Here is a 15,050-nt window from a genome sequence, read left to right as displayed (position 1 = left end):
CGCTGTAGCCCCCCATTTGATTGCAGCATTCGCTGTAGACTCTGTAACACCGAAGCAGTTCTAGACAGGTTAGTGGCTATCAGAGGCATTCAGAGCTCATTCGTACATAGTACGTATTACAGGTTCGAAATAGTCATAGGGCACGATAATTACTACTAAAAAGTACCGATGTCTTACAACTCTAAAACTATAGGCAGTAAAACGCGGGGTTCTAACGCACACCCCAACAATAGGAGTTAACTGCACGTGGCGGTATTGTAACTCGCTTAGCTAAAATGCTCGTCTAGTTAAAATTGCGCGGCAGGTTTGTATGAACGTCCACCGCCTGGTGTGCGATCCAGCATTTGCTGTCTGTAGCTTTTTAAGGCAATATGTTGTACTGCGGGTTGTTATTCTGTCTACTAATCAGGGGAGAGTCCGAGTGCATTTTGATTAGCGGTAAAATGAGAACTCAGTCCAGAACACATACGAGTATCGAAACTCTCAACGTGTTTTTTTCATGTTCTAATAGATGCAGAATGTAGAAATAACATTACCACCGATACATGTCAAGATTGCAATATCCCCCGCTAGGCCTTGCTTGGCGTGGTTCGTCAGGCACACGTACTCGTACGAGCAGGTGCTAGTCAAACAGCTACACACTGTCAAGGTAGTAAAGGCCAGCGACGACCAGAGGAACACCGTCACGGCTAGCGCCAACACGGAGGCCAAGAGCACGCACTGCAACGCAGCAGTCTCACGTGCTCGGCTTTATGTATAGTAGTACAGTACTATTAATAATACTATAGCTGAACACTAACTCGTCGGAAAAGTACTGATCAGTAGTTTTCCTGGAACAAATCCAAATCTGCAAATCTCAGTAGTATTTACTGACTTATGGAAATTCCTCGAGCTGTTTTGCCCATGAAGATCGTGCAATAGTACAAGACCTGAAGAAGGCAATTTTCGACAAGGAACGATACCGACAGTTGCTGATGTGCGCGGGCTCTTGCTTGGTCATAAACCCTGTCGTTTCATTTCCTGACTGTCGACACTGTCAAGTCTGCAAGCTCTGTACCAAGTCGCTGCAACAAACGTAAAGCATTTAAGCGCAGGGTCGATCAAAAAAGCAAAAAGCGGTCGTGCTGGGCAAGCGATTCCTTCTTATCCGTGATTAGGAAAAATGGACTGCCGCGGGCAGAGCCAACAGTAGCTGAACCTGTCAAAGAACGAGCTCAGCAACCCAAAGCAGCTGGAGGCTGCGTCGGTCACACTCACGAGCCGATGCAGGCGCCACCACGGGCGAGATCCCCCTTGTCGACGGGCACATAATCTACGAGCGCGGCTTCTCCTTCTTCTCCTTGTACAGAGCGAGCAGCGACACGCCCGAGACCTTGACGACCTTGAAACGCACACCGGGGATATCACCGACGGCGTGGCCGCGGCGACCGAAGCCCGAGATCAGGACCTCGTCGTTCTCGTCCACGTAGTTCAAGCAACCATCGCGCGGCACGAAGGCGGCGATCTTCTTGGAGTTCTTGATCAGCTGCACACGGCACGACTTACGAATGGCAGAGTTCGGCTGCTTGGCCTCAATGCCGCTGCACGCATCAAAATAACAGAAGAGTCAGCAACCTGCGACGCACCATCAAGCAGTACTGTAGCAGCGGCGCGCTTACATCTTCTCAAGGACAATGCCCTTGGCCATGGAGGAGCCACCGAGCGGGTTGGCCTTCATGGCAGTCACCGAGTGGGACTTGTTGTAGGACTTCTGAGCCCAGCGCTGCGTGCGGCGGTGCACGCGCAGCTTACGCGCGCAGCGGATACCAGAAGGCTTGTCTGCACACCACAATAGCATACCGCAACATTGTCAGCCACTCGCGTCCATTCGCTGCTACTTTGGTCTGCTCAGCGTCTCCACGGGCACTGCATCGTCCCCGCTCACAGCAGTCAATTGCCCTTCGCCCTTCCTCCTCTCTCTTTCTCCCTGTAGCTGCGCCTGTGTGTGTGCGTCCTTCCTGCCTTGGTGTTCGTTGAGCCTGTTTGCCGGTTGGTAGAGCTGCGTCGTCTGATGGCATGTTGCCTCCTAGTCATTGGGCTGTGGGTGTTGCTGCTTCTTTGAAGGAGAGAGGGAGGACAGGGAGGAGCGGTCGAGCGAGCATATTGGACCTGCTGGAGCTGGCTGGGTGCGAGAGCCCGGGAGACCGCCAAGGCCCAAGAGACTCATACGTACGCTTGGCCATTTTTCAGTCGGAGGAATATCGGAATCTTCACTGAGCACTGCCCAGCTTCCAACAGGCTTGGCTGGCGCGCGAGAATGAATGGAGGACGCCGAGAGGGCGAGTACCGTGGCCGACGCGGACACAATAAGGCTGACCGACAGGGGTAGGGACCAACAGCGGAAATAACCGGATGGTCGTATGGATTGGATGAAAATGGTATGTTTTCGTCCAATGAATGGAGCGAAATGTTTCCATACAAAATTCAATACAAAACGCGACGGCAGGCCGCTTCAACTTGCGGGTGATTGGCATGGGCATTGGTGCTGCTGGTTCTAGTGCAGTCTGTGCTACAGCTCGTCGCGCGGCGCCTTTTTCTTCTTGGATTTCTTCTTCTTGGACTTGTGCTTCTTCTTGCCCTTCTTGGACTGCTTCTGCTCGGCCTTGAGCTCCTTCTCGAGCTCGTCGCGCTGCTGCTTCTCGTCCGAGAGGATCTCGCTCAGCATGTCGTCGAGGTCTTCGTCGTCTTCAGCAACGCCGTCAGCTCCTACTGCCACTTCTTGGATCTCGTCGAACGAGCACTCCTCGCCGAGCTCGGGCTCGTCTCCGATCGGCGCCGTTCCGATGCTGCCTGACAGCACGCTCTTCAGGAACGCCGCTGCGTTCTCCTCGTCGAAGAGCCCCACGTTGGTCGCGTAGCGTTGCTTGGAAGGAGAGTACACAGCAACTGTGGGCATCTGGAAGAGACCAACACCGAAAGCTTCAGCGAAAGCCTTCTGGCACTTGCCATTGACCCACATGAAGTGGAATGGCTCCCGGTGCTGCTTGCTCTGGGCAGCCACTTGAGCGAAGGTGCTCCACCACTTTGCGAGTCGGGAATCGGGGTCGCTGAGCGTGTCTACGTGGTCCTCGAAGAAACCAATGGCGCAGATCTTGTTGCCGCCGCAGAGGTCCTCCATGTTTTCCTTGGTCAGATACGGCACGAGCGAGCTGGTTGAAGACGCTTCCAGCGACGACAAGTCGATGGTTTCTTCATCAGGCTTGACGTCCCGGGGGTGAGGGTACTGTGCAAGCACCTGCAAGATAAACTGCATGACGTTCGGGTACGTGTACGAGCCCATCGTCTTTTTATCGTAAGCGACGACTCCAAACGGCGCAGAAGTGGGGTCCTCCGGGTTAGCTTTAGTGGGCACCAAGCACACCAGCGACGTACTTGCCGACGGTTTGACCAAGAACTGCTTTTTCAAATCCTCATCGGCGTCACGGATAATCGCCAGCTTAATCTTTTGCGACGGAACTGAATGCAGAAGTCCCTTCATCGTTGGCGGAGTGGCCTTCTTCGACGTAAAGAGCAAAATGGGCAGGGCGTGGTCACCTCTGGCGTTAGCAATGAACGCGTTCAGGTCGGCTGAAGACTCAATAGTAACGGTGAGATCCGGGATTGATGCGATAGCCGTCTCCTTTGCCTCATCAATCGTTGTAAACGTTTCAGGAAGCATATCGCCACGCTTTAACGTCTTCGCATCCGTAAGCCCCAGCGGGAAGATACGTACCCCAGGCCCGCCATAGCGTTCGCACAACTCAGCTTCCTTCTCGCAGCTAACCGCGCCAAGTGCCACGACACCAGCCTTGCGATGCAGTTCCGTCAGAGCCTTCTTCCACTCCTCCTCCGTCAACGCCTGCTCCCGCTCTGCATCCACGAACTCGATAATCCAGACCACATCCGACTTCATAACCAAGTCGTCGAAATCTTTTCCAGTGAAGAACCTGATATACTTGGAACCGCTGTGCTGGCCCTTCTTGTCGCTCTTCACGCCGCTGCTCTTGGTCTCCTGCTGCGCAAACGGCTCGACAAAGCCCTTCAGCTCCTGGTATGTCTTGGAGTTCTCCGGCTTGAGCACCACATGCTCCGTCATGGACCTCAGCACCATCATGGCCGGAAACTCCTCCACTTTCAGCGCCTTTATTATCTCCTCCGCTCCTTCCTCCTCCTTGTTGAGGAACACGAACCGCAGTCCTTGGCCACTGAACTCCGTCGCCAGCGCTCGGTACATGGGCGTCGCGTGCTTGTGCTTGGAGATCAGCAGCGCCAGCGTCTCTTGCTCTTCCACGAGCTTCTCAAAGCCCTCAACGCTCACGTCATCCCCCGTCAATTCCGTGACGAACTCTGTCGGGATCGCCTGCTTCAACATCCGCTTGATCTTCCTCGGGTTGTCGAGCATGGACACGTCGGCGGCCATCGGGTCTCGATACAGTTTGCCCGTGTACGGGTTCTCCTTGGGCGGATCTTTGTACACGATGAGCGCCGGCAGCTTGGCCAGCTGCCACTTGTTGCCGATCGAGTCCTTGCGGTGCGGCGCGATGTCCACGACGCCGAAGGTCACGAGGCCCTCCAGCTCCTTCTCCAGCTCCGGCAGCGTCGGGTACGCGGCCGCGCCCAGCTCCTGCAGACTCATGTCGTGCGCCTTCTCCTCGGTGCCGAGCACCAGCAGCGCGTGCACTTTGGGCGAGCGCTCGACGGCCGCGAGCTCCGCTTTGGACGTGATGGCCTCGAGCGCGGCGGCGCGCGGGCAGAGGCCGACGCCGAGCGCCGCCAGCAGCAGCCGCGCTACATGCAACAGCATCAGGAGTGGATGCGCTCTCAGCTAACGATAGTGAAATGCAGTGAAGCGGAGTGCGCCACTCGGCGCTGCTACGTGGCGAAAGATTTGATGTGGAAATCTCTCGAACATGCGACCTTCAACAAAATGCGTTATGATAGGTTTGTTCATGATGATAGATGGGTTTTGATAGTTTGCCATAAACTTCAACTTGCTTGTGTAGCCAAGTTACTGCCGGTCGAGGGGAATGGCGAGCGTCGAGCGTACACCCACCAGCCTCGTCACGATCTGCTCCATCTCGTCGGGCGACTTGCCACCTTTGGCCAGGTCCAGGATGAGCCGCTGGCGGTCTTGTCCACCGCACCAATGGCCGGGAGCTGGGTCGGCGGTGCAGGGCTTCAGGATAGTCCAGGCCTCACACTCGAGACGGTTCTTGTTCACGCATCTGACGGTGTCATCACCCTCGCACTGTAGCACGTTGCCCGTGAAGCAGGAGACGAAGTAGATGAAGCAGGCGCTGTCGGTCTCCATGGTGAACAGATCGCAGTCGTCGAGACGAGTGGAGTCGAACACGCAGTCGCCGTTGGGGCGGACCTGGAGGAAGCGGTCATCGCGGACCGACTGGATGGCGACCTTGTCGTCGTCAATGTGGCGAAGCACGAGCTGCTCGTACACGTCGCGGTTGTCCGCCAGACACCAAGCCATCTTGGAGCCAACTGGGTTCTGCAGGTTCTTGTGCTTGTGGGTCGAGTGGAGGATGATCGGCACATCGAACGGAACATCTTTGAGGTCCATGGCGCGAGGTGAGAAGTCGAATGAGGGCGACAGCGCGGGATCGGAAGTGACGGGTGTCGGAGGGGGTGAACGTGGCGGGGCTTCACCTTTACACGCGTTGGCTTCGGACAGCTAAGGCCACCGATGAGGCGGGTATCATGGAACTTCGGTGGGAAGAGCGGGCTAAGGCGGCGAATGATGCGCCCAACTCAAGCAAAGATATGACGCAACATTGTCTCCCAGCGTCCATGCACACAGTTAACCGGTTCCGGCGGTATGGACGCCGTGAAAGTTTTTACGCACACAACATGGATGTCAACGCTTCCTGTAGAATCTGAAGCGATCAATGAGAAGATGGCATACACCGGCATCACGACGACGGATACACCAAATAGGAGCGTCACGATTCTCGACCGCAGCCATCGCGCACCTGGCTAGCTCCAAAACGAAGCTCTTGCGCTGGTCGCGGGCCATGACTTGACGCTGGAACAAGCGGCGGCACAGTGAAAGTAGCACGAGGCTCCACAGTTCTCCATTTTTCAAAATGCTCGCGATCTCGGTCTTGTACTTGATGACGTTGATCTCTGTGCACTGCAGCAAATTTCCCGGTCGGCACGACACGAAAATCAGCGAGCAGTCGATTTTGCTTTCATCGTGAAGAGTTCGTTCTTGGGCTTGACTCTCCAGTGGTGCGTTCTTCGAGGAACCAGCCATTACGTAAGCACTGGATGGTGTTCGTATTCTCGAGCTCGGGCGCAAGACGAACGGCTCGAAGATGTTGCGGTTGTTCTCTAGACGGCGAGCAGGGTTCGATCCAAGTGGATTTTGCGCCTACGCACGAACTGCAGAATCGCAGACACATCGAACGGAACCTCCGACAGATCCATGAACACGAGTTGCCATCTCGGTACGAGCTTGCTGGAGGAATTGAACGAAGCGGGGGGTTTTAGGCAGCACAAAGGTGTTCATGTCACCGCCTGAACCGCTTTGCAACGATAACAACAACAACTCACACAGAATACTTTGACATAATACCCCGCCGTGTATTGCAGTCTTACCGCGTACGGACGCCAATCTCCCGAAAAGCAAAACTGCCGAGCGGCTTCGTCCTCCTCTATCAACTGTGTCTGCTGTTTGCACCAAGACGCTCGCTCTGCTTACGCCTCGAAGAAGCTCCAGTCCTTCTTCAAGACGCCGTTGATGCGCTTCACCTTGGGGTCCGTCTTGCCTGCTCGTAGCCAATCACGTACACAGATAATCAGCTATTTGTCCAATCAGTATTGGTCTCACGCAGGGACCGACGCACCGCGGAAGGTGAATCTGCCGAAGACTTTGCCGTGCTTGAGGTCGGGCGACGGGCGGATGCGCACCACCTCCCAGTACGAGGGCTCCGCGTACTTGGCCCAGATGCCGCGCGTCACGCGCGCGCCCACGCCGTACTCGCGCGTGGGCGTCAGCACCTGGAAGGCGTTCTTGAAGCTCTTAGCCACGGCCGACATGATGCTCTTCCACTCGCTCGCTACAAGGAAATTGAGAGGCGTAGGAGCCAGCAGCGCAAAAGCGACGTTTATTGTGAGATTTAACGTAATTTCATTGGATGAAAGTTCCTCACTACATTTTTGGCCAATCACAAGTTCGATACATTTTCACGAAATGTGAGCAGCTCACAGCTTGTGCGCTGCCAGCTTGAACTTGCGGAAGAACTTGCCCATGGGCGCCAGCATCTCGTCGTGGTGCGGGACGTCCTGCAATAGTTTGGCATTTGTATGGGTCAGCCATTTGGAATTTTAGATAAAAGCAAGATGCTGCTTACCTTCATGCGCTTGAGCCAGGCCGCGACCTTGGGGAAGTCCTTCTCCACGTTGGTGAGCAGTCCCATGACCTCGAGCTGCACCACTTCGTTGTAGCAAGACAGGTCCACGACCGTGGGCTTAGTGTTGCTTACGAGGTACAAGTTGCCGTGACGCAACCAGAACTCCAGGATGCGGAACATGTCGGCGATGATCTTGTGCTTCTTCTGGAGCATGGCCTCCATGGCAGGCGTGCCACGACCGATGTTCACCATTAGCTGGTTGAAGAAGATCTCCGAGCTACGGCGCGTGTTGAGGTGGTGCCAGTTCGTGTACTCGTGGATCTGATGCCAATCAAGCACAAACATGAGTCAAGGCTTCAACTTGAGGAGCACTGCATCGACTCTAGGCCGCAGCTTACACGAGCGCGGATCTTGAGGTCCTTAGGGCACCAGGACTCCCAGTCGTGCTTGTCCGCAAGGTAAAGCATGATGGCATGGCTTCAATGTTACGGAATTGCAGACAACACGGCGTCAGTGAGGTCATTGCAACAGTTGTTGCATCTTAACTGACGCCTCTCTCACCTCTCAGTGAGCACGAACTCCCCGTCCTTGAGCACGGGGATCTTGCCAATGGGGCTCAGCTGCAGAAACGTATCGGTGCGCGTCTCGCCCTTGCCCGAGTCCGTGTACTTGTACTCGATGGGGTGGTTGTTGACCTTGCAGAGCCAGTAAACTACGGACAGTCCGTCAGTGACAACCGCTAGGATAGGCAGGCTCCAGTCTTCCGCACAGAGTGTGCGCATGCGTACCGGCACGCGAAGGCTGGCTGATGGGGCTCGCATACAGTTGCTCCGGCATTATGGCAGCGGTTCGTCACGACGAGGAAGGTTGGGGAATGCCGACGCCTTTGAAGAGCTCCTCTGTTGATGAATCAATTTGAAGTCGTCACACCTGAATGATAGCATCACTTTTGGTGTGTGGGTACACAACTGGTCTTGTGTGCACCACACTCTCGCCTATCACTTCAACATGTACCCATCTCGAAGAGCTCACTCCTCAACTTCGGCCTTGCAGTGCATGCCTCAGGCCTACGTAGAGCGAGGAAGTCGAGGCCTATTGTCATCAGGTAGTGCGTCCACACCGGTATCCTACTAGTATTCCCGTCCCCATGACGGACGCTGTGTCGCCTCCGTCGTTCGTGGTGGAGGCGGCTCCCCATCACGTGTGCACGTCTATCGCGCTCACATCGTTAGTGTCTCGACGCTCGCTCTGCTCTGCGTGAAGATTGGATGGGTCAAGTCTAGCAATAGAATGCAGGACGAGGGCGCCCGCCGAAGTATAATTAGAGGGGAGTCCAAATGCAGGAGGAAGGCAGGCAGTCGGCTGGTCGTTTCGCCACCAAGCTCTGCCGGACAACAATAGCTCGCGCTCGCTCGTGTTCTTGCTTGCGCCGCCTATGGAGACGTGAACGTGGCAATCCAGTCGTACTGCCCCGAGAACGCATGCTCAAGCAAGTAGCAGTCAGTCAGGCAGGCAGCTCGCGCTCAGATCTCCACGCCACGGGTGGCGTCCGCGTCGTAGCAGTTGGCAGCACTAGCCGGGCGTCGTGGGGAGACTTGCCTCGCCCCCTCCGGTCGGTGCCCTGGTTTCCTCTCGCCACCTCGGGAGATTGCTCTCCTTTTCCAGCCCCGTGTCCTCTGCGTCGCCCGAGTCGTTGTCCCGTCCGAGCCAAACGCCGTCCAGGCTGCACAAGTTGCGGCGGCCCAGCGACGCCGACGCCGACCGCGTGCTCAAGTTCTCCCATCGCTCGGACAGCGGCAGGAGCGAGGACCTCAGACAGCCCAAACCAGACCAAGCCAAGAGCCCCCTGACGCTCCGTGGGCGCAAAAAGAAGAGCACACCTGCAGGGCAGGTGGTGCGCATCGCTTCCGTCACAACGCGGGGATCGAAGATAGGCGGGAAGGAGGACGAGCGCTCGGCGCCCAAGGCCGTGGCGCCAGGCGCGCAGAAGACAGTGACCTCGCTCTTTCTCGGCGGCTCCTCCGACCCTCCCAAGCAGAAACAGGATGCCGCCCCTGGCGGCGGCGGCGGGGGTGCGCCAATCCGAACCACAATGTTCGGGGGCAGCGGCGCTGCGACGTACAACCACGGCGGCCACCACGGATCGGACGCCATCCACACAGTTCTAAACCAGGACCGAGCCAACCAGCGCGTGTCGAGGATCTACCCCCTCACGGACTCGGTGTACGTGGCCCAGACCAAGAAAACCCCCGTGGAAGTCAAGTTCCACCCCGTGACCAGCACATTCGTGAACGAGCCGCGACTAGAGAAGCTCTACCAGGTAACCTTTGCGCGCGAGAACTCGGCCCGGTCGTCCCGAATCGCGTTGATTTTCTTCCTCATGTACCTCTTGTTCACGGGCTCCAACCTCACCAATCTGCTCTCGAAAGACGCCAGCGTGCGCTCGCGAAGCTTGCGGTATTTCGCGCTTGTGTTCAGCCCCATCCTACCCATCCCGGTGCTAGTGTATGTGAGTCGGCGACGCGCCTACGAGATCCAATTCCAGCGGATCTACACGCTTGTATTGTTATGCTGGAGCTTCTCGATCATCGCAGGAGGAATGTTCTCCATGCTCACGGAATGGTACAACTACGTCTCCAAGGACGTGGATATCATCCTGGACGAGCTCGAGATCTCCAACACGGACGACGCGCGCATTTTCTACGTGAACAGCACGTCCCGCAGCGACTGGCTGTTCAAGGCAATATCGGGCACGCGAGCGGAGGTGCTGCAGGCCTACACGAAGGAGATTCTGCTCCCTGCAGCCACGATGAACATCAATCTGCTCCGACTCATCATGATTTTCGTCTTCGTGCCGCTCCTGCGTATCGACACGCTGCACTTCGCGCTGGTTGGGCTTATTACCAGTGTGAGCTACATGGTGCTCACGTTCATCTTCTACCCGGTCACGGATTCGTCGCCGTTTATCCTCAACCGCGTGCTGGTTATCTGCTTCCCCATGGTGTTTACTATTGCGATGCTGCTCCGAAACCGAGACGTCGATCGCGTGGTGCGCCAGGACTTTCTTCACGTTTGGGCCGTGGAACTGGAGGCGGAGAAGGCGACGCGCGAGAAGAATTTGATCGCAGAAGAGAACCGCACGCTCAAACAGGAGCTCGCGCAGCGTGATAGCGACTTCAACTTGGACTTGACCTCTCCGCTGCACGCTCTGCTGGCCGAGCTCAAATCCTTCCTCGATGCGGTGGACCTGAGTGATGAGGATACTCAACGCGGCATGGCTATTGTCCGCAACCTCGCGCGGCTGGACCAGAACCTGTTCGTTCCCGATATTAGCGCGCAGATGAAGTCCGAGAAGGAGGTCGATAACGATACCAAGAATTGGGCGCTCTCGGTGCTGGCTCGCAAGGAGTACGGCGATACAACTCGCTCCGGTGTGGCGATGTCGCACAGTTCACATTCCGACTCAAACAGCGACAACCGGAGGAGTTACAAGGACGGCTTAGGAATCGGAGCTGGAGGGATTGCTGGTTCTGTGGTTATTGCTCCGTTGCCAGACATGCCCACTTGGGAAGATCAGACGCTCTCTCGCGTAAAGCAGCGCATTCAGCAAGATGGCTGGGACTTGGATACCTTGCAAATTGCAGAGCATACTGGCAACCGGCCACTCATGTACGTGACTGCAGCCATGTTCGAGCTGCATGAGCTTCATGAAGAGTTCCGTGTTGACCGCGTAGTGCTGCGGAATTTCCTGTACGTGCTGGACGATGGGTACTTGGCCAACCCGTACCATAACAGCAGCCACGCTGCCGACGTCGTGAACTCGGTGAACTTCCTCATCACAACACTCGCCGACGGTCAGATTCGAGACACGCTCACAAATCTCGAGTTCTACGCGGCGCTTGTGGCTGCCGCTATTCACGATTTCCGCCATCCGGGCAAGTCCAACAATTATCTCATCAAGGCCAAGCACGACTTGGCTCTCCAATACAACGACCGCAGCATCCTGGAGAGCATGCATCTGGCTGAAACCTTTTTCATCATGCGCAACCCGCTGTGCGATATCTTCGGGCGCATGAAGGACAAGCCATATCGAGAGATCAGGAAGGCTATTATCGAGATGGTCCTCAGTACGGATTTATCCATGCACCTGCAGCTGGTAGGGAACCTCAAGGCTTTGCTGCTCCAGGAGGCGACTGCCATCCCTGCGACTGGGAGCAGCAATAATGGCGCGGGGTTGGGAGCTGGAGGAGCTGTACCAGCGCCGAAGCCCGTAACAGACCCGATGATGATCATGAAGGTCGTCATCAAGTGCGCTGATATCGGTCACGCTGCCAAAAAGAGGAAGCTGCACGTGATCTGGTCAGCGCTCATCATCGAGGAGTTCTTCCTGCAGGGCGACAACGAGCGCGCCAACAATTCTGACATTTCACCTTTCATGGACCGACACTCGGAGAATAGCGCAAAGGTTTGTCTGCCCTTCATCTTGCGTCTTGGGTTATATATTTTCTCTAATATTTCCTTCTCTCTGTGTACACGCAGAACCAAGTTGGTTTCTTCGAGTTCATCGTACTTCCCTTCTACGATACGGTCGCACAAGTTATATTCACGCCGGAGTTCGGCGCCATCCACAACATAGCAAAGCAGAACTATACCTTATGGAAAGAGGCCGACCGCAGACAGCTCTCGTCCATCGTGGCCATCAAGAGCGAGGTCTTCCTGAATGACAAAGTTCAAGTGCCATCATAGACGACCGAGTGTTTGGCGGAGAGGGAGGCCTGTACCGACATTCCTTGGGCACCTGTTCGACCTCTTTATAGTAGGCATTAGTATAGCATCGCCCAACCCGCTCCACGCAATCCACATCCTTTTCTTGCAAACTTGTCAGCGAAAGTCACCATAGTCTTCGCACGTCAGCGATTTAGTGAACTGAACTCAGTACATTACAATGTAAAACATTTATGGGGTCCACACAAGAGAAAAAGCATCCCCGTTCGCTATCTCAGTGAAAGAAAGAGGAATTACCATGATCCAGTAGAAAAGTACTGGATCGCCCCAGGCCGACTGAAAAACAAACTACTGTCACAGTATTTGCTAAGTTCGTGATGCGTATTTATCAAAACGTATCTACCTACTGCTGCGAGACTGGATCCTTGCGCTGCGTCGTGTCGGTCGTCGATGGCGAGTCCGACGTCTCCCTCTTGTCGATTGGTAGACCCAGATGAAGTCGATCGATTCGCGTTCGAACCGTAGCTTCAGGCGCATCGGAACGTGGCTTCCCGGTTCCCATGTAAGCTCCCGGTACCCAACCCATTGAATGAGATAATATACTCTTACGTTGATCCACCTTTTCGCGTATATTCGCTCTACCTCATATAGCTGCCCATCCACGCCTCTCTGGGCCCTTCGATTGCTTGCGAAGAGGCCACCACCTCTACGTCGTTCTTCTCGGAGTCCACCCCTGACTGATGATCCTTCCTCTTCCTGCTCGTCGGTGTCTTCGTCGCTGACGTCATGAGCGGAAATACCGGGATTCAGTCGGAGACGGTAAAACGAGCCGTCCAGGTGGCGCTGGATGTTCCGGGCGTGGCGCTGTCGTGGGTTAAGGCGTGGCATTGAGCACAAAGCAGAATGGGGCTTGACGAAGCGCTGAAAATGTAGTTCGCAGTCTATTTCTATTCTAAGTGTTGCCTTAAAATAAATACAGTAGACTTCAGCCCGGAGGTCAGGTTGTGATTTGGCTAAATTTAACGTAGTTAAATTGCAAAATTCAGATTGCAGATCAACGTAGCATATTGCACCATTGCGGCTTAAATTATACAAAAAGGGTGTACCATGGAGTGGTACATTCGTAGAGTTCCTACTCCTTCTAGAGTTTAAGAGATTTTCATGAAATATTTTACTCGCGTGTTCTTAGGGCACAACACTAGAGATCTATCGGTTTAGATTTTTAATATACCTTACCCAAATATGACTCAGCAACACTTGCATATTTGGTTAGAATTGTCGGAAAGCACAATATCTATTAATTATGAAGTGTTGTTTGTCAAAAATACAGATCGATAAAGTATAAATTGGCTTTACCCGACGAAGCTTATTCTTGTCCCTACAGCGCGTTTTTCACAATCTTTCGCTTGTGTTGTGGCCTCTTCCCCGCTTCAACCCTCTTTTACCAATCCGTTCAGGAGTGGGTTCAAGTTGTGGAGGAAGAATTGTGTCGTCCCGCTGTAAGGTTGCTGTTGTCGGCCAAGGGAGAAATTTGAATGTGTACGTATCGCGGAAGTGCTCGATCGACATACGCTTGGCGTCATACAAGTCTTCGATTCGTCGGCCATCCTTTGAAGCAGCGCAAATTGCGTGGACACAAGGGAACATTTGGTCTTGCCAATTGCCGCACGTGCACTCCAGCGCTGGCAAATCCACTACCCGGTCTGGGTGCACATATCCCGGTATGGCAACAGGGCCCTTGAACAAGACGCTGTACGCACCCTCGAGAAGGTGTGTAAACTCGCACATATCAGCTGCAGCTTGACGGTCTGTACGTCGCTCTAACAACTTGGGGACTAAATCCGAGAGTGCGCCAGATTTTGTCCACGTTACAATCAATTGTCGCCTTTTGGACATCAGTTGACTCAGCTTCAAGAAGTACAAGTGGAATCCGTCCAAGGGTTTGGCGGTCCGAAGCTCTTTACCCATCCATTTGTTCGCTTGCTCTGACAAATTTGAGGTTATTTCGTCGAAAGTCGGGAGATTAAATTTTTCTTGGAAACTGTACTTCACCCAGTGAGCACGTTCGATTCCGTCCAGAAAATTCGCAGCGGCAGGGTTGTTCACGGCGAGTTCACTTCGATACAGCTTATAGTCATTTTCACAGTCGCTGCGTGCCATTCGGCATACCCACGCACGGTCTTCCTGGGACAACCTGGAACATTTCCTGTTAATGTTGTCCATGATATGCCGCGGGCAGTATCGATGGCCAGCGTTTGGGAAAATTGTCGCGACAGCTGGAAGCAGACCTTTTTGTCTATCCGACAATATCGTGAACTTTTCCCAGTCAACTGCCTCCTTGAATGCTCCCAGGAACTAAATCCAATTGGCTTTGTCCTCTTGTGAAACCAGCGCGAGTCCAACTGGAACGATGTGCTTGTCGTAGTCTTTCACGGTAGCTACCAGATAAATGCCCTGTTCGTGCATTTCCCCTTTAAGGTGGGCCCCGTCAAAGCCGACCATTTTTTTGCAGTTCTGGGCAATGTAAATACCAGCGTTAGGGATGAAGCACGCTCGACCAAACGACGATCCGTCCGCGGCAGTTTTCACTCTCCAAACCGATCCGGGGTTCTTGTGCGCCATCAACTCGAAGTACGCCCGCAGTTTTTGGTAACTTTCTACCAAGTCGCCGTGAATTTTGTCGTCAATTTTCTGCTTCATTCTGGACACCGATGTAGCGCTTACGTCCGCTCCTTTCGATTTCAGAAAATTCCTGATAGCGGCAAGCCGTAGATCCATCGTGGGCGGGAAGCATCTCGGTCTCGACAATCGCTGTCAGCTTGCTTAGCTGCTGCGTGGTATTCCGCATGGGCTTGGACGGCAACGGGATGGACCCTTCAACACAAGGGGCCTTGGCACTACCAACGAACTTGAGGTGATTGTGCGCAAAATTTGCCTGGG

General features: G+C 54.6%; 6 protein-coding genes across 6 annotated transcripts; 1 reads left to right on the top strand and 5 right to left on the bottom strand.

The window, feature by feature from the left end:
- Window positions 1–1,142: 1,142 nt before the first annotated feature.
- On the bottom strand, window positions 1,143–2,284 carry PHYSODRAFT_355273 (hypothetical protein). The gene is made up of 3 exons (XM_009534973.1): window positions 2,213–2,284; window positions 1,659–1,818; window positions 1,143–1,580 (listed from the first exon to the last, which is right to left on the bottom strand). The coding sequence occupies exons 1-3, from the start codon at window positions 2,220–2,222 to the stop codon at window positions 1,313–1,315; spliced, it is 438 nt and encodes a 145-aa protein (XP_009533268.1). The 5' UTR covers window positions 2,223–2,284; the 3' UTR covers window positions 1,143–1,312.
- A 264-nt stretch (window positions 2,285–2,548) lies between these two features.
- PHYSODRAFT_521132 (hypothetical protein) lies at window positions 2,549–4,390 on the bottom strand (the record flags this gene model as incomplete). Its single annotated transcript, XM_009534972.1, has 1 exon — window positions 2,549–4,390. One exon carries the CDS (start codon window positions 4,388–4,390, stop codon window positions 2,549–2,551), a length of 1,842 nt encoding a protein of 613 aa, XP_009533267.1.
- A 636-nt stretch (window positions 4,391–5,026) lies between these two features.
- Window positions 5,027–5,593, bottom strand: PHYSODRAFT_519070 (hypothetical protein; the record flags this gene model as incomplete). Its single annotated transcript, XM_009534971.1, has 1 exon — window positions 5,027–5,593. The coding sequence occupies one exon, from the start codon at window positions 5,591–5,593 to the stop codon at window positions 5,027–5,029; it is 567 nt and encodes a 188-aa protein (XP_009533266.1).
- A 1,019-nt stretch (window positions 5,594–6,612) lies between these two features.
- On the bottom strand, window positions 6,613–7,088 carry PHYSODRAFT_352324 (hypothetical protein). Its single transcript, XM_009534970.1, has 2 exons — window positions 6,879–7,088; window positions 6,613–6,800 (listed from the first exon to the last, which is right to left on the bottom strand). The coding sequence occupies exons 1-2, from the start codon at window positions 7,069–7,071 to the stop codon at window positions 6,730–6,732; spliced, it is 264 nt and encodes an 87-aa protein (XP_009533265.1). The 5' UTR covers window positions 7,072–7,088; the 3' UTR covers window positions 6,613–6,729.
- Window positions 7,089–7,119: 31 nt separating this feature from the next.
- PHYSODRAFT_563498 (hypothetical protein) lies at window positions 7,120–8,167 on the bottom strand (the record flags this gene model as incomplete). Its single annotated transcript, XM_009534969.1, has 4 exons — window positions 7,120–7,317; window positions 7,386–7,706; window positions 7,784–7,862; window positions 7,947–8,167. 4 exons carry the CDS (start codon window positions 8,165–8,167, stop codon window positions 7,237–7,239), a joined length of 702 nt encoding a protein of 233 aa, XP_009533264.1. The 3' UTR covers window positions 7,120–7,236.
- Window positions 8,168–8,532: 365 nt separating this feature from the next.
- Window positions 8,533–12,131, top strand: PHYSODRAFT_337328 (hypothetical protein; the record flags this gene model as incomplete). The annotated part of the gene is made up of 3 exons (XM_009534968.1): window positions 8,533–8,612; window positions 9,051–11,850; window positions 11,925–12,131. 3 exons carry the CDS (start codon window positions 8,533–8,535, stop codon window positions 12,129–12,131), a joined length of 3,087 nt encoding a protein of 1,028 aa, XP_009533263.1.
- Window positions 12,132–15,050: the final 2,919 nt, after the last annotated feature.

This window comes from Phytophthora sojae, assembly GCF_000149755.1.
Source record: "Phytophthora sojae unplaced genomic scaffold PHYSOscaffold_8, whole genome shotgun sequence".
Taxonomy (NCBI): Eukaryota; Oomycota; class Peronosporomycetes; order Peronosporales; family Peronosporaceae; genus Phytophthora; species Phytophthora sojae.
This window is presented reverse-complemented; position numbering and strand designations above follow the sequence as displayed.

Excerpts from the sequence above, each read along its gene's own strand:
- PHYSODRAFT_355273 (XM_009534973.1), bottom strand. Across the intron at positions 1,581-1,658 it reads GGCATTGTCCTTGAGAAGAT|CGGCATTGAGGCCAAGCAGC; the intron begins GTAAGCGCGCCG and ends TGATGCGTGCAG.
- PHYSODRAFT_352324 (XM_009534970.1), bottom strand. The coding sequence starts at position 7,071 with ATGTCGGCCGTGGCTAAGAGCTTCAAGAACGCCTTCCAGGTGCTGACG. Across the intron at positions 6,801-6,878 it reads CGGCAGATTCACCTTCCGCG|GCAAGACGGACCCCAAGGTG; the intron begins GTGCGTCGGTCC and ends GGCTACGAGCAG.